The sequence below is a fragment of the Schistocerca piceifrons genome, chromosome 3 (genome assembly GCF_021461385.2).
Source record: "Schistocerca piceifrons isolate TAMUIC-IGC-003096 chromosome 3, iqSchPice1.1, whole genome shotgun sequence".
NCBI lineage: Eukaryota > Metazoa > Arthropoda > Insecta > Orthoptera > Acrididae > Schistocerca > Schistocerca piceifrons.
This window is the reverse complement of record NC_060140.1, coordinates 835,487,228-835,506,471: the sequence shown is the minus strand read 5'-3', so window position 1 is coordinate 835,506,471 and position 19,244 is coordinate 835,487,228. Positions and strand designations below refer to the sequence as shown.

Genomic DNA, 19,244 nt, shown 5'->3' with positions numbered 1-19,244 from the left:
TCTGTTACGAAATGTCTTGTGTGTATTACAACTGCTGTATCTCGAAAAAGTTAAGAATGCAGCAAATTACCTGTCTGAGTAATCCAAGCGTTAATGCAGTTGCGGTGTGCATATATAAAACATGCACATAAACTTATGAATGGTGGGTTTCATGTGGTTCCCAAGTTGTGCAGCGACCTTAAACCATAAAATTACCAAATAAGCAGCGACCAGTCGCAAAATCATGTTTTATTTATTTACTTTTGCAAATCGACTTCAGCTGATTAACAGCCATCATCGGTGTTTTCAACGAATATGTGCCCTGAGTAGTAACACCGTCTTAAGCAGAGGGCACAAATTCGTTGAAAACACCGATGATGGCTGTTAATCAGTTGAAGTCGATTTGCAAAAGTTAATAAATAAAACATGATTTTGGGATTGGTTGCTGCTTATTTGGTAATTTTATGCACATAAACAACAAATTGTTAACTATTGTAGCGTTACATACTTCGCTGTATTACTGATTTAAGTATTTACGACATTAAAATAAACTATCCATTATCTTTCTGTTTACTGATGTATCACGTCCTAATTCTACAAGTACAAAGTAAACATGTAATTACCACACTTTTTTCCCCCAGTCAACTTCATAAAATGACTCATAACCACTTATAATAAATCAAAGACGATGTTACGATAGATGTCCTGTTTACCTGTGGTACTCTAGATGGTGGTGTGTGAATATTAATTGGGTTGCTTTGTGGCAAAAATGGGAATCCCTTAATTGTGATCGTGCAGTCTTCGATGTTTCACGAAACCTCCAAGACTAGACGCATGCCGAGGTCACGGCAATTTGTAGTTCAGCAGGAATATCGAGAGCGTTCCGGAAATGGCGCGTGCGCCACGGCTGGCGCCCCAGTTTGATTGACACGCAGTTGTTTTATTTGACAATCGTCTGACGGTCAGAGTTCAGGCCTGAGTCTCCCTTCCCCTCCCTTGGCGGGTCGTCTGGCGATTGATGTTAATGCGCGCCTAGCCTGCTGAGACCGGACGTCATTGTTCGCGAGGCAGATGAACCACTGGATCGCGTACGAGTCACAGTCGTACGGATTGTCGTCGTTGGCACACAACTTCACTACGCAGACATGAGGAAATTGGCAGGTGCGCCGTAAATGTGTTAACTAAAAAAAAGTACACAGTAATTCAGGGGAGACAACAGAGAGAGTTAAAATTCAATTTGTTGTTAGCCCATCGTTCTAGCGTTTTTCGCTCTCGGACATTTTTGACATTAAAAAGTTAGTAATGCAACAAAACGAATTGTTTCACATGTAATAAGGATATAGATAACTCTACTTAAAAACTCTAGTATCTACTAGCTTTCTTATCTAATTAATGAAAATGCGAAGGTACCGGTAGTTAGAAAATGCTGAAACTGAAATGACCACTGGATCTCTAGAACTTCCATTTATGTAAATTAGATTGAAAGGTATTTGATTTTGGCGAGTAGCGCATGTTCCCGTACTGCGAAAGAACCATTTGCTCTTGTTATTACCGTTATACAAAATATTTTAGTCTTTCAAATTTATTTATGTCTGAATAGCTTGCAGTCACATTTCCATATTAGTTGTGCAAAACAGCATGTAAATTGATTCGTTCAGTATTATCTCACAGTGTTGCACAACTAATCCACGTATGTATAATTAACTAGAGAATTCTGTCAAAATATCCATTATCGCAAAAAAATTCACGTACATTGAACTGCGCCTTAAGTTGACAGAAATAATAATTGCTGATATTGGGGCCCATATCCTGCCTGCATCATATTATTAAATGATACCATGTTTTTACTTTATGTTTGTTCGTTAGATAAAAACCTATACATCTAACACATCTAGATGGTCTCAGCCTCTATGCCAATTGTGAAGTAATCCTAAAGATGCTTACTGATACATGTTTTCATTACCATATCATGTAAAAAAAATTACTGATTGCTGAACTGATGCAATATACATTGTACGGATGTTGTCAAATGTTTGCACAATATTTCTCATTAAATTATACATTCCACTTAAACTATTTATAGTTCCTATGTTTATGTCTACTTTTCTAATCTCATAAATTGTTAGATAGTACAATGGTCATGAACATTAAGTTACCATCTGTAGTTATTTTAAATATTTATAGTGTAATAACTGCTATTTAGTTGTTTTTTTTATGCTTCGGCTAAAGGTGTGGGGATCATTTGCACCTTTTATTTCTTGTGGCAGTCTATTATAAAATTTAATTCCATGGTATTATACACTGTTTTGAGTTTTTAACTTGTTTATTTATTTATTTATCCATCTTTAAGCATTTACACGCAATCGATGTCGTCATGAGTAATGTACAATTTACATATTAAGAAATATAACTATTGTGAGGTATCACACAAAGCTAAAGTATACATTTTAAAAGAACATACATAATAAAGGAATACATTTGATACATAAAGATATCCCACATAACTAAAGTGTGCATTTTAAAGAATGTGCATAATAAAAGAATACATTTCATACCTAAGGATTTCTCCACATGTTTAACAGTTAAATGTGGAACTACAGAGACAGAAAAAGCTTAGGAAGAGGTACAAACAGAGTTGCAAGTTGTTTCGTAAGTCAGGTCTATTTTTGAAGAGTATTCAAATTCTTTAACACTGTAAAAAGCTTTGTCTTTCAGCCATTTTTTAGCCTTACTTTCTAAGATATTAAGAGAGACACAATGTGCCTGCACAGGTAATGTGTTGAAAAGCGTTATTCCCATGTATTCATAACTGTCTTGTGTTTTATTGAGTTGAGTTGTTGGTATGTCTATCTTAAATGTTTGACGAGTGTTATGATTATGAACGGACTGCCTAAGGTTGTAACTGTTAAAGTTTTCTTTTATGTACAAAAGGCAGCTGTATATAAAAAGAGAAGGGACTGTCATTATCTGTAATTCTTTGAAGTATGACCTACATGATATGTTATTTTTGGTAATCCCAGAGATTCTCCTGATGGCTTTCTTCTGCCAAATAAAAATTTTCGTGGACCATGGAGAATTATCCCATAGAAGAAGACCATAGCTAATATGGAAATGAAAGAATTCATAATAGAAATTAATCAGCAGGCTTTCAGAAACACATGTGCGTAATTTTTTCAGTAGATAGATAACTCGCGAAAGCTTTCGAGATATGTTGTCTATGTGACTCTGCCAGGTTAATTTTGTATCTAAGTATATGCCAAGAAGTTTGGTAGAAGTGTACTCAATATCAGCATTGGATATGCTGAAGGATATATTTACAGTCTTTTCATAGTTAATAGCTAACTCATTGGCTTCGAACCACATATTGGATAATCTGAGAAAATCTTTACTTTTCTCCTTCAGTTTATTTATGTCCTTCCCTGAATTGATGAAAGTTGTATCATCTGCATAAAGCACAGCTTTGCGTGGCATATTGCTGGGCAGGTCATTTATAAATATTATAAACAGTAATGGCCCAAGCACTGATCCTTGGGGTACACCTCTAGTGACATTCAGTAACTGTGACTTTTGACTGTTGTAGCTTACAGTTTGCTTTCTGTTACTGAGATATGATTTAATGTTTCTTCGGTTTGGATGTAAACACTGTCTGAATTTGGTTCTGTAGTCACATATTGTGCTGTTTGTGGTGTACAGATTAAGAATTTTTCTTATATATATTTTACACACACACACACACACACACACACACACACACACACACACCAATATTCTACAAGCTGTGTGTTATTAAAAATGTTTCAGTTCTACTTTGAATTTATGAACTTATTTCATTTTCTCAATGTTGAAAATTCCTTACAAGATTTCAAAAGCACACACATTCAGAGCAAACTGTTAATATAATTATGCATAGGGCTTAATAGATGCACTACAAGGATTCAAGGCTGCAACAATCTCTAAGCCTTGGTACATAACAGTTACTTGGCCAGTAGCAACCTCCAACATAAAACGATATGAACTGGATAGATTGCTGCTCACCACAGATACGAGGTTTTTTTTGTGGTAGTAGTAGTAGTATTAGTAGTGTTTCTGTGCCCACAGAACAACAAGTACTGTTTGTGTGTGTGAATATATATCTTTGTGTATAATATTTGTTTGATTGTGTGTGTGTGTGTGTGGGGGGGGGGGGGGGGGTAGTCTAGTTGTAAATGTGCCTGGCTGCTGCTCAGTGCCTCCTCTGTGTAGTGAGTAGCAATTTGTCCAATTCACAACATTTAGTTTTATAATTCAGAATCTCTGTATGTTTTTCCTATCTCTAGTGTTCATCCAACAACGTGCTTTGAAATTTTGTGTATGGGACTTTGGCAGTAAAGCACACACAGTTTCATGCTGCTTTCAACTTTACTTCTCTTATTACTAAAGCTCATCCATACTGTTTTTTCTTTATTTATGACCAAAGTCATGTTCTTAAACCATTTTCCTGCATTATATATTGTCTTGGAGACTTTTGCTGTAAATCGTCATCAGTGCATCCTTTTGTAGGAATGCTTGGTTAATTGGCGAACTACACTGCAGGAATAAGAGGGATCTAACATGGAAACCTGGGCACTTACCCCTGGTTAATTTTTATTTTTACCATAATCTTAAAGATTTTCCTTCCCTTCATGGCACTTTGCACCCTACATTGTCTGCCAGAGAGAGAGAACGTGCACCAAACGTAGGCCAGTCCCCAGACCCTATCACAGTGTAGTTCCATAAGCACCAAGTCACAACTGATTAGACAACTTCAATAAATCTATGAATATCTCACAATTAATTCATTCCTATCTGAAGCAGTTGGGACCACTCTCATGAATTTGGAGACTGCTATTCCTGATGATCTGTTCTTCTTAAACCCATTCTGAGTACTAGTCAATATTTTATTTTTATTTAGAAAATGAGCAAGTCTTTCATGCATTACTACATCTACATCTATATTCTGCAAACCACTGTTAGGTGCATGGCAGAGGGTATGTCCCATTCTACCAGTTATTATGGTTTCTTCCTGTTCCATTTATGTATGGAGTGCAGGAAGAGAGATTGTATGAATGCCTCTATGTTCGCAATAATGATCAAAATCTTACCCTTATGATCCCTACGTGAGTGATACGAAGGGGTTGTAGTATATTGTTAGAGTAATCATTTAAAGTCGATTCTTGAAACTTTGTTAACAGACTTTTCAGGATAGTTTATGTCTATCTCAGAGTCTTCCAGTTCATTTTCTAGTTCATTTACTTCAGTATATCTGTGACACTCTCCCATGGGTTAAACAAACCTGTTACCATTCATGGTGCCCTTCTCTGTGTATGTTCAATATGCCCTGTTAGTCCTATCTGATATGGGTCCCATTCACTTGAACAATATTCTAGAACCAGTCATACAAGTGATTTGTAAGTGATCTCCTTTGTAGATTGATTGCACTTCCTCTGTTTTCTACCAATAAGCTGAAGTCTACCACCTGCTTTACACATGAATTGAAGCTTTGTGGTCATTCCACTTCATATCGCTACAAAGTGTTACACCCAGGTGTATGTATAAATGGCCAATTCCAACAGTGACTCATTGATATTGTAGTCATAGGATACTAGTTTTTTCATTTTGTGAAGTGCGAAATTTTACATTTCTGAACATTTAAAGCAAGTTGCCAATCTCTGCACCACTTCAAAATCTTATCAAGGTCTGACTGAATATTTACGTAGCTTCTTTCAGACAGCACTTCATTATAGATTACTGCATCATCTGCAAAAAGCCTGATTTTACTGTTAATATTGTCTGCAAGGTCATTAATGTACAACATGAACAGCAAGGGTCCCAACACACTTTCCTGGGGCACACTCGAAGTTACTTCTACATCTAAATATCTCTCTCCATCCAAGATAACTTGCTGCATGCTACCTACCAAAAAGTCCTCAATCCAGTCACAAATTTCACTCGATACCTCATATGATTGAGCTTTTTACAATAAGCGTAGATGGGGTACTGAGTAAAAAGCTTTTTGGAAATCAAGAAATACAGCATCTAACTGATTGCCTTGATCCAAAGCTTTCAGTGTGTCAGTTGAGAGAAGTGCAAGTTGGGTTTCACGTGATCGATGTTTTCAAAATCCATGCTGGTTGGCACTGAGGTGGTCATTCTGTTCAAGATACCTCTTTTGATTATCTCAGAAAAACCTTTCAATTGTGATGGTGGTCCAATTGCTAATGAATACATGCATCAGTGTTAATTTCATTTTCTCTTTTGTTTTCTCTATCTGTAGGATTATTTAATATTAGCACATAGGCAAAAGTCAACTGATTGGACTAGATGTATATTTCATGCAACAAATGCAGCCTGAAAAAGGTGATTTAATTTAGCAATTATAGTAATAGCTATAACTGTAATATAAATACAAGAATAGAGCTGTTGACTGGAATTGAGTAACTGGCAGCATAAAGAAAGGATGGAAAAATGCTTTTGCTTTTGGATAAGTCATCCTTCATATATATTTTCACACACGGAAACTTCAGCTTAAAAGTTAAAGCTTGGCACAACGTTAGTTGTTGTGGGATCAGTGTCTCTTAGAATTTTTAAATGAAATCATATCTGCCGTTGACTAAGTTATTCATTACAATTTTTGCTGGTGGAAATAGTCCAGATGATGGTGAAAGTCATTTATAAAATTAAAGCTTGAGTTTTCCCTTTCAGCACACAATTTGTCTGGCTATTACAGGTACAAGTGAAAGGGTGAGTAGAGGACAATGAAACAATCCTAATAAACATAGGTCCAGAAACCAATGGTTTCTCTGATACAAGCACAAGTTGTGCCAATCTTACAACACTTCCAGTGTCTAAGGAGCATGATGGGGTACCAGCATACTTTCAGGTGGCCCTTCAGGAATACGCAGCATGAATCTTTGACAGCAAACAGTGTATCAGTTGTGGCTTGCCAGTACTACTGCCTCCCAAGTTCCGTGCCTTAATTTGATCCTTACATATATGCTACAGCTCACAGCAGAATTATGTATCTACAGTACATGCATGATGGGGTACCAGCTTACTTTCAGGTGGCCCTTCAGGAATACACAGCATGAATCTTTGACAGCAAACAGTGTATCAGTTGTGGCTTGCCAGTACTACTGCCTCCCAAGTTCTGTGCCTTAATTTGATCCTTTTTGTTTGGCAGTATTTAAAAGCTCTGGTATAGTCCAGCCATATTGATAGTGTTGATGAACTCTGGAGACACATTATGGATCATGGTAACTACACTTGGCCCACACCTTGCAATTTGAACATGTATTGCTACAGATGAGGTAGTGTGCTGAGATCTGCCTTCACACGAATGATAGCCATGTGGAGCACTTGTTGTAATGTACCGGTATTTGTCCAAATGTGCATATTTGCAGTTTGGCTCCTTGAGAACTCTGTTATAAGGTGTTCATATGCTGAATTATAGTATGTTATATGCGGGAAACATTGGTTTCCGGACCTATGTTTATTGGGATTATTTGCTTATTTCGTTACTCCTTACTCACCCCTTTGTCTTGTACCTATGATAGTCTAACATACTGTTTATAAAAGCAGTGTTAGATGATTACAAATGTGAATTCAAGCTACATGTGTTAATATCAAGTCATCATTATTAATTCAAAGCTAAATATCACTTCTATTCTGTATTTTATCCATACAATTTTCACAATGTACTTGACAAACTTTTGCTATGAATGTAGAATCATCTTGTTAGAAGACAATGGCTATTATTCAGAATTTTACTTTCACAGGTTTACGTTTTCTGAAGTTTAGCCAGAAAGACTACCATGCTATGGCAGCACCTGAGATGCCTCCATGTGATTATCAGCCAAAGAAGTACACAGTGAGTATGGACTGTGATCAATGCACAAGAATTATCATAACTGTAAGAAATGTGCTGCTTGATTGTATCTTCAACCTCTATTGCTTTTGGGAGCATAAGGTCTTAAGCATATCAGAAATGAGCAACAGAAAATGGAGATTCATAAGTTTCTTTGTGAATCCACAACAAAATACACAGGACAACATTTGCAGATTAAATATGCTGTTAGGAGTTATTAGGCTGTTGGGACATAATTCATATGTAGCGTGTTATGTGTGTTGTTCAAATATTACAGTAAGAAAGTACTGTATTTTGTAATACAGCTCATAATAAAAAAAAACATAGGCCAGAAGCTGGCTGATTTCGAACAGTTCATTAAAATTTGAGCTTCCTGCATTGTATTTGTTCACAATAATCTAATCTAATACTTGCCATACTTTTTCGTAACCACCATATATTTCTGGTAGAACAAAGAGAAGCTGTCACAATAGAAGATGGTTGAATTTATGCATCAATAGTGAGTACCTATTAATGTCACTAAGTAACAATGACATTGTGTACAGGAAAATATTGACAATGTGTACAGGAAAATATTTTCATAAGAAATACAACAAAAGCCTTTGAGAGGCTAGAGAGGTAGCAACTATACTAATACTCTGATTTTCAGTGCAGTTCACTCACTGTTTATTTGCATTTATTTAAATGGAAAAAACCACTTCCAGTTGTTAAAAGAAGTGGAAATCACAGTTTACATTGATAAACTCAATCTTTTATTGCAGTTTGTTTGTTTGGTGAAAGTCTGTGCATTAATTTTGTGCTATGATTTGACTTTAAACAAATAACCACTGACTGGAGCTATGAAACAGTAAAATACTCGATTTGTAATTGTACAGGTAACAACTGACCAAATAAAACATCCACTCATAAAATAGATGAGTATAAAGTCAAAATTTCACTTTAAAAATATTAATTATTTTCAGTATTCATATCACAATATCATGGTTCTTGCAGAAGGAGTTGAGTTTTGGAGCAGAAAAACATGTAAATTCTTTGTTACTTATCTGGTGGAATCATGTAATCAGAGGTGCTGAAGACTGTTAGCCGTATTTAAATAGTAGTTGCAGAAGTCCTGAAGTGATTCTTTGGGTTTCTTCATGTACTTATATCATTGTGAGGATTTTGCTTAATGAAAAGCCTTGAAACAACTCATTTTCTTTTCTTCATTTATTGGCACAAACCAAACTGAACCCAATTTGCACTCCTACAGACTGACTCACTCCGCAAATTCTCATTCTGGTTCTCTGCGCTTGCAGCAGGGATCCCCTTTATAATTTCAACATTGCTGGCTGCTTACAGCATTCATATAATTAAAAAAGCTGTACAAAATTATTTAATCACGACCTTACACCCAGCAGAAACACACAGTTTTCCTAATTAGTATCATAAAAAGAGACTCAAGTGTTAAATATTACATGATGAGTAACAATTAATATTACAATATATATTTTTTAATTGGAATTAAATTGATATTTCACTGCAATAGAGGCAATTCCATTGATTGACACTAATTGTTCTATGCAAAATGTACGATCCCATACTGTATTAAGAACTGGTAATTAACACATGTACTTTGTGAAAAACTGTCTTTTTATATGGCTTGAAAAAACACTCTGCAACTGTTTCCTTTATTGTCTAAGTTGTCTTTGCTTAGTGTAAGTTGAAAATCAAGACATGGCCGTAAATATATAACAGTGTAATAAAATTACAGTCAATAGGTGAACCTCTATGTGTTACCTTACACCAGACACATAAACTAAACTGAAAACGTAACAATATTATGAAAAGGATAATTGTTGTACACCTTATAGCGGAGATGCTGAGTCACAAATAGGCACAAAAAAAAAAGACTGTCAGATTGGCATCAGCCCCTAGAGGCTGTGATCATGTATGTGTGAGTTGTGTTTGCGTGGTGTGTATGTGTGTGTCTGTTGTTTTTGATGAAGCCCTTGTTAGCCGAAAGCTTATTGTGTGAAAGCCTTTTTGTTGAGCTTATCTGTGACTCAGCATCCAGTACAGCTACAGTGAGCTAGTTGAGGACACTATGTCAGTAATTCAATTCTGGGATGAGGGGTTGTCAGTTGGAGTGAGGGAATGGAGAAAGGAGACAGCACAACACCTTGTTCCAGTAAACCTGCAAACTGCAGTCCCTGCACTCAGTATTCATCCAGCACAATGTGCCTGTATGCGCAGGTGTGTGTGTGTAAAATTTACCATAGGTATTTCGTTTTTACTGAGTAATATGTTGTCATGCAAGATGTTTTTTCTTTATGTGTCTATGGCATATGCATTGTTCCAGAGCATTATATTTTATTCCACATTTTTGTATAAAAATACCTACTGATCAAGATTAAACAAAAAATGGAAGATCCAGGATAGCATGTAACAATATTGTGAAAAGGATAGTTGTTACTCACCATATAGTGGAGACAGTGAGTCACAGATAGTATGTGTGAGTTGTGTTTGCGTGGTGTGTATGTGTGTGTCTGTTGTTTTTGATGAAGCCCTTTTTAGCCGAAAGCTTATTGTGTGAAAGCCTTTTTGTTGAGCTTATCTGTGACTCAGCATCTCTGCTACATGGTGAGTAGCAACCATCCTTTTCATAATATTGTTACATTCCATCCTGCAGTTTGTATTGTTTGAGAACTTAACAAGCTTTCTGATGAATCCTTTCTCAAGCTAGACTATGTACACACACACACACACACACACACACACACACACACACACACACACACACACCAGTACAGCTACAGTGAGCTAGTTGAGGACACTATGTCAGTAATTCAATTCTGGGATGAGGGGTTGTCAGTTGGGAGTGAGGGAATGGAGAAAGGAGACAGCACAACCCCTTGTTCCAGTAAACCTGCAAACTGCAGTCCCTGCACTCAGTATTCATCCAGCACAATGTGCCTGTATGCGCAGGTGTGTGTGTGTAAAATTTACCATAGGTATTTCGTTTTTACTGAGTAATATGTTGTCATGCAAGATGTTTTTTCTTTATGTGTCTATGGCATATGCATTGTTCCAGAGCATTATATTTTATTCCACATTTTTGTATAAAAATACCTACTGATCAAGATTAAACAAAAAATGGAAGATCCAGGATAGCATGTAACAATATTGTGAAAAGGATAGTTGTTACTCACCATATAGTGGAGACAGTGAGTCACAGATAGTATGTGTGAGTTGTGTTTGCGTGGTGTGTATGTGTGTGTCTGTTGTTTTTGATGAAGCCCTTTTTAGCCGAAAGCTTATTGTGTGAAAGCCTTTTTGTTGAGCTTATCTGTGACTCAGCATCTCTGCTACATGGTGAGTAGCAACCATCCTTTTCATAATATTGTTACATTCCATCCTGCAGTTTGTATTGTTTGAGAACTTAACAAGCTTTCTGATGAATCCTTTCTCAAGCTAGACTATGTACACACACACACACACACACACACACACACACACACACACACCAGTACAGCTACAGTGAGCTAGTTGAGGACACTATGTCAGTAATTCAATTCTGGGATGAGGGGTTGTCAGTTGGGAGTGAGGGAATGGAGAAAGGAGACAGCACAACCCCTTGTTCCAGTAAACCTGCAAACTGCAGTCCCTGCACTCAGTATTCATCCAGCACAATGTGCCTGTATGCGCAGGTGTGTGTGTGTAAAATTTACCATAGGTATTTCGTTTTTACTGAGTAATATGTTGTCATGCAAGATGTTTTTTCTTTATGTGTCTATGGCATATGCATTGTTCCAGAGCATTATATTTTATTCCACATTTTTGTATAAAAATACCTACTGATCAAGATTAAACAAAAAATGGAAGATCCAGGATAGCATGTAACAATATTGTGAAAAGGATAGTTGTTACTCACCATATAGTGGAGACAGTGAGTCACAGATAGTATGTGTGAGTTGTGTTTGCGTGGTGTGTATGTGTGTGTCTGTTGTTTTTGATGAAGCCCTTTTTAGCCGAAAGCTTATTGTGTGAAAGCCTTTTTGTTGAGCTTATCTGTGACTCAGCATCTCTGCTACATGGTGAGTAGCAACCATCCTTTTCATAATATTGTTACATTCCATCCTGCAGTTTGTATTGTTTGAGAACTTAACAAGCTTTCTGATGAATCCTTTCTCAAGCTAGACTATGTACACACACACACACACACACACACACACACACACACACACACACACACCAGTACAGCTACAGTGAGCTAGTTGAGGACACTATGTCAGTAATTCAATTCTGGGATGAGGGGTTGTCAGTTGGGAGTGAGGGAATGGAGAAAGGAGACAGCACAACCCCTTGTTCCAGTAAACCTGCAAACTGCAGTCCCTGCACTCAGTATTCATCCAGCACAATGTGCCTGTATGCGCAGGTGTGTGTGTGTAAAATTTACCATAGGTATTTCGTTTTTACTGAGTAATATGTTGTCATGCAAGATGTTTTTTCTTTATGTGTCTATGGCATATGCATTGTTCCAGAGCATTATATTTTATTCCACATTTTTGTATAAAAATACCTACTGATCAAGATTAAACAAAAAATGGAAGATCCAGGATAGCATGTAACAATATTGTGAAAAGGATAGTTGTTACTCACCATATAGTGGAGACAGTGAGTCACAGATAGTATGTGTGAGTTGTGTTTGCGTGGTGTGTATGTGTGTGTCTGTTGTTTTTGATGAAGCCCTTTTTAGCCGAAAGCTTATTGTGTGAAAGCCTTTTTGTTGAGCTTATCTGTGACTCAGCATCTCTGCTACATGGTGAGTAGCAACCATCCTTTTCATAATATTGTTACATTCCATCCTGCAGTTTGTATTGTTTGAGAACTTAACAAGCTTTCTGATGAATCCTTTCTCAAGCTAGACTATGTACACACACACACACACACACACACACACACACACACACACCAGTACAGCTACAGTGAGCTAGTTGAGGACACTATGTCAGTAATTCAATTCTGGGATGAGGGGTTGTCAGTTGGGAGTGAGGGAATGGAGAAAGGAGACAGCACAACCCCTTGTTCCAGTAAACCTGCAAACTGCAGTCCCTGCACTCAGTATTCATCCAGCACAATGTGCCTGTATGCGCAGGTGTGTGTGTGTAAAATTTACCATAGGTATTTCGTTTTTACTGAGTAATATGTTGTCATGCAAGATGTTTTTTCTTTATGTGTCTATGGCATATGCATTGTTCCAGAGCATTATATTTTATTCCACATTTTTGTATAAAAATACCTACTGATCAAGATTAAACAAAAAATGGAAGATCCAGGATAGCATGTAACAATATTGTGAAAAGGATAGTTGTTACTCACCATATAGTGGAGACAGTGAGTCACAGATAGTATGTGTGAGTTGTGTTTGCGTGGTGTGTATGTGTGTGTCTGTTGTTTTTGATGAAGCCCTTTTTAGCCGAAAGCTTATTGTGTGAAAGCCTTTTTGTTGAGCTTATCTGTGACTCAGCATCTCTGCTACATGGTGAGTAGCAACCATCCTTTTCATAATATTGTTACATTCCATCCTGCAGTTTGTATTGTTTGAGAACTTAACAAGCTTTCTGATGAATCCTTTCTCAAGCTAGACTATGTACACACACACACACACACACACACACACACACCAGTACAGCTACAGTGAGCTAGTTGAGGACACTATGTCAGTAATTCAATTCTGGGATGAGGGGTTGTCAGTTGGGAGTGAGGGAATGGAGAAAGGAGACAGCACAACCCCTTGTTCCAGTAAACCTGCAAACTGCAGTCCCTGCACTCAGTATTCATCCAGCACAATGTGCCTGTATGCGCAGGTGTGTGTGTGTAAAATTTACCATAGGTATTTCGTTTTTACTGAGTAATATGTTGTCATGCAAGATGTTTTTTCTTTATGTGTCTATGGCATATGCATTGTTCCAGAGCATTATATTTTATTCCACATTTTTGTATAAAAATACCTACTGATCAAGATTAAACAAAAAATGGAAGATCCAGGATAGCATGTAACAATATTGTGAAAAGGATAGTTGTTACTCACCATATAGTGGAGACAGTGAGTCACAGATAGTATGTGTGAGTTGTGTTTGCGTGGTGTGTATGTGTGTGTCTGTTGTTTTTGATGAAGCCCTTTTTAGCCAAAAGCTTATTGTGTGAAAGCCTTTTTGTTGAGCTTATCTGTGACTCAGCATCTCTGCTACATGGTGAGTAGCAACCATCCTTTTCATAATATTGTTACATTCCATCCTGCAGTTTGTATTGTTTGAGAACTTAACAAGCTTTCTGATGAATCCTTTCTCAAGCTAGACTATGTACACACACACACACACACACACACACCAGTACAGCTACAGTGAGCTAGTTGAGGACACTATGTCAGTAATTCAATTCTGGGATGAGGGGTTGTCAGTTGGGAGTGAGGGAATGGAGAAAGGAGACAGCACAACCCCTTGTTCCAGTAAACCTGCAAACTGCAGTCCCTGCACTCAGTATTCATCCAGCACAATGTGCCTGTATGCGCAGGTGTGTGTGTGTAAAATTTACCATAGGTATTTCGTTTTTACTGAGTAATATGTTGTCATGCAAGATGTTTTTTCTTTATGTGTCTATGGCATATGCATTGTTCCAGAGCATTATATTTTATTCCACATTTTTGTATAAAAATACCTACTGATCAAGATTAAACAAAAAATGGAAGATCCAGGATAGCATGTAACAATATTGTGAAAAGGATAGTTGTTACTCACCATATAGTGGAGACAGTGAGTCACAGATAGTATGTGTGAGTTGTGTTTGCGTGGTGTGTATGTGTGTGTCTGTTGTTTTTGATGAAGCCCTTTTTAGCCGAAAGCTTATTGTGTGAAAGCCTTTTTGTTGAGCTTATCTGTGACTCAGCATCTCTGCTACATGGTGAGTAGCAACCATCCTTTTCATAATATTGTTACATTCCATCCTGCAGTTTGTATTGTTTGAGAACTTAACAAGCTTTCTGATGAATCCTTTCTCAAGCTAGACTATGTACACACACACACACACACACACACACACACACACACACACACACCAGTACAGCTACAGTGAGCTAGTTGAGGACACTATGTCAGTAATTCAATTCTGGGATGAGGGGTTGTCAGTTGGGAGTGAGGGAATGGAGAAAGGAGACAGCACAACCCCTTGTTCCAGTAAACCTGCAAACTGCAGTCCCTGCACTCAGTATTCATCCAGCACAATGTGCCTGTATGCGCAGGTGTGTGTGTGTAAAATTTACCATAGGTATTTCGTTTTTACTGAGTAATATGTTGTCATGCAAGATGTTTTTTCTTTATGTGTCTATGGCATATGCATTGTTCCAGAGCATTATATTTTATTCCACATTTTTGTATAAAAATACCTACTGATCAAGATTAAACAAAAAATGGAAGATCCAGGATAGCATGTAACAATATTGTGAAAAGGATAGTTGTTACTCACCATATAGTGGAGACAGTGAGTCACAGATAGTATGTGTGAGTTGTGTTTGCGTGGTGTGTATGTGTGTGTCTGTTGTTTTTGATGAAGCCCTTTTTAGCCGAAAGCTTATTGTGTGAAAGCCTTTTTGTTGAGCTTATCTGTGACTCAGCATCTCTGCTACATGGTGAGTAGCAACCATCCTTTTCATAATATTGTTACATTCCATCCTGCAGTTTGTATTGTTTGAGAACTTAACAAGCTTTCTGATGAATCCTTTCTCAAGCTAGACTATGTACACACACACACACACACACACACACACACACACACCAGTACAGCTACAGTGAGCTAGTTGAGGACACTATGTCAGTAATTCAATTCTGGGATGAGGGGTTGTCAGTTGGGAGTGAGGGAATGGAGAAAGGAGACAGCACAACCCCTTGTTCCAGTAAACCTGCAAACTGCAGTCCCTGCACTCAGTATTCATCCAGCACAATGTGCCTGTATGCGCAGGTGTGTGTGTGTAAAATTTACCATAGGTATTTCGTTTTTACTGAGTAATATGTTGTCATGCAAGATGTTTTTTCTTTATGTGTCTATGGCATATGCATTGTTCCAGAGCATTATATTTTATTCCACATTTTTGTATAAAAATACCTACTGATCAAGATTAAACAAAAAATGGAAGATCCAGGATAGCATGTAACAATATTGTGAAAAGGATAGTTGTTACTCACCATATAGTGGAGACAGTGAGTCACAGATAGTATGTGTGAGTTGTGTTTGCGTGGTGTGTATGTGTGTGTCTGTTGTTTTTGATGAAGCCCTTTTTAGCCGAAAGCTTATTGTGTGAAAGCCTTTTTGTTGAGCTTATCTGTGACTCAGCATCTCTGCTACATGGTGAGTAGCAACCATCCTTTTCATAATATTGTTACATTCCATCCTGCAGTTTGTATTGTTTGAGAACTTAACAAGCTTTCTGATGAATCCTTTCTCAAGCTAGACTATGTACACACACACACACACACACACACACACACCAGTACAGCTACAGTGAGCTAGTTGAGGACACTATGTCAGTAATTCAATTCTGGGATGAGGGGTTGTCAGTTGGGAGTGAGGGAATGGAGAAAGGAGACAGCACAACCCCTTGTTCCAGTAAACCTGCAAACTGCAGTCCCTGCACTCAGTATTCATCCAGCACAATGTGCCTGTATGCGCAGGTGTGTGTGTGTAAAATTTACCATAGGTATTTCGTTTTTACTGAGTAATATGTTGTCATGCAAGATGTTTTTTCTTTATGTGTCTATGGCATATGCATTGTTCCAGAGCATTATATTTTATTCCACATTTTTGTATAAAAATACCTACTGATCAAGATTAAACAAAAAATGGAAGATCCAGGATAGCATGTAACAATATTGTGAAAAGGATAGTTGTTACTCACCATATAGTGGAGACAGTGAGTCACAGATAGTATGTGTGAGTTGTGTTTGCGTGGTGTGTATGTGTGTGTCTGTTGTTTTTGATGAAGCCCTTTTTAGCCAAAAGCTTATTGTGTGAAAGCCTTTTTGTTGAGCTTATCTGTGACTCAGCATCTCTGCTACATGGTGAGTAGCAACCATCCTTTTCATAATATTGTTACATTCCATCCTGCAGTTTGTATTGTTTGAGAACTTAACAAGCTTTCTGATGAATCCTTTCTCAAGCTAGACTATGTACACACACACACACACACACACACACACCAGTACAGCTACAGTGAGCTAGTTGAGGACACTATGTCAGTAATTCAATTCTGGGATGAGGGGTTGTCAGTTGGGAGTGAGGGAATGGAGAAAGGAGACAGCACAACCCCTTGTTCCAGTAAACCTGCAAACTGCAGTCCCTGCACTCAGTATTCATCCAGCACAATGTGCCTGTATGCGCAGGTGTGTGTGTGTAAAATTTACCATAGGTATTTCGTTTTTACTGAGTAATATGTTGTCATGCAAGATGTTTTTTCTTTATGTGTCTATGGCATATGCATTGTTCCAGAGCATTATATTTTATTCCACATTTTTGTATAAAAATACCTACTGATCAAGATTAAACAAAAAATGGAAGATCCAGGATAGCATGTAACAATATTGTGAAAAGGATAGTTGTTACTCACCATATAGTGGAGACAGTGAGTCACAGATAGTATGTGTGAGTTGTGTTTGCGTGGTGTGTATGTGTGTGTCTGTTGTTTTTGATGAAGCCCTTTTTAGCCGAAAGCTTATTGTGTGAAAGCCTTTTTGTTGAGCTTATCTGTGACTCAGCATCTCTGCTACATGGTGAGTAGCAACCATCCTTTTCATAATATTGTTACATTCCATCCTGCAGTTTGTATTGTTTGAGAACTTAACAAGCTTTCTGATGAATCCTTTCTCAAGCTAGACTATGTACACACACACACACACACACACACACACACACACACACACACCAGTACAGCTACAGTGAGCTAGTTGAGGACACTATGTCAGTAATTCAATTCTGGGATGAGGGGTTGTCAGTTGGGAGTGAGGGAATGGAGAAAGGAGACAGCACAACCCCTTGTTCCAGTAAACCTGCAAACTGCAGTCCCTGCACTCAGTATTCATCCAGCACAATGTGCCTGTATGCGCAGGTGTGTGTGTGTAAAATTTACCATAGGTATTTCGTTTTTACTGAGTAATATGTTGTCATGCAAGATGTTTTTTCTTTATGTGTCTATGGCATATGCATTGTTCCAGAGCATTATATTTTATTCCACATTTTTGTATAAAAATACCTACTGATCAAGATTAAACAAAAAATGGAAGATCCAGGATAGCATGTAACAATATTGTGAAAAGGATAGTTGTTACTCACCATATAGTGGAGACAGTGAGTCACAGATAGTATGTGTGAGTTGTGTTTGCGTGGTGTGTATGTGTGTGTCTGTTGTTTTTGATGAAGCCCTTTTTAGCCGAAAGCTTATTGTGTGAAAGCCTTTTTGTTGAGCTTATCTGTGACTCAGCATCTCTGCTACATGGTGAGTAGCAACCATCCTTTTCATAATATTGTTACATTCCATCCTGCAGTTTGTATTGTTTGAGAACTTAACAAGCTTTCTGATGAATCCTTTCTCAAGCTAGACTATGTACACACACACACACACACACACACACACACACACACACACACACCAGTACAGCTACAGTGAGCTAGTTGAGGACACTATGTCAGTAATTCAATTCTGGGATGAGGGGTTGTCAGTTGGGAGTGAGGGAATGGAGAAAGGAGACAGCACAACCCCTTGTTCCAGTAAACCTGCAAACTGCAGTCCCTGCACTCAGTATTCATCCAGCACAATGTGCCTGTATGCGCAGGTGTGTGTGTGTAAAATTTACCATAGGTATTTCGTTTTTACTGAGTAATATGTTGTCATGCAAGATGTTTTTTCTTTATGTGTCTATGGCATATGCATTGTTCCAGAGCATTATATTTTATTCCACATTTTTGTATAAAAATACCTACTGATCAAGATTAAACAAAAAATGGAAGATCCAGGATAGCATGTAACAATATTGTGAAAAGGATAGTTGTTACTCACCATATAGTGGAGACAGTGAGTCACAGATAGTATGTGTGAGTTGTGTTTGCGTGGTGTGTATGTGTGTGTCTGTTGTTTTTGATGAAGCCCTTTTTAGCCGAAAGCTTATTGTGTGAAAGCCTTTTTGTTGAGCTTATCTGTGACTCAGCATCTCTGCTACATGGTGAGTAGCAACCATCCTTTTCATAATATTGTTACATTCCATCCTGCAGTTTGTATTGTTTGAGAACTTAACAAGCTTTCTGATGAATCCTTTCTCAAGCTAGACTATGTACACACACACACACACACACACACACACAC

The 19,244-nt window shown here is 37.6% G+C and overlaps 1 protein-coding gene across 6 annotated transcripts in view; it reads left to right on the top strand.

Annotated features, from left to right (window-relative positions):
• The window catches only part of LOC124788095 (alanine--glyoxylate aminotransferase 2, mitochondrial-like), a 165,096-nt gene that overhangs the window by 34,096 nt on the left and 111,756 nt on the right, over nt 1-19,244 (top strand). For 2 of the 6 annotated variants that reach the window (XM_047255201.1, XM_047255205.1), the window contains exon 2: nt 7,773-7,864. In XM_047255201.1, coding sequence (XP_047111157.1) covers nt 7,773-7,864 — 92 coding nt within the window. The other 4 variants (XM_047255202.1, XM_047255204.1, XM_047255203.1 and 1 more) reach the window with 4 other exon arrangements.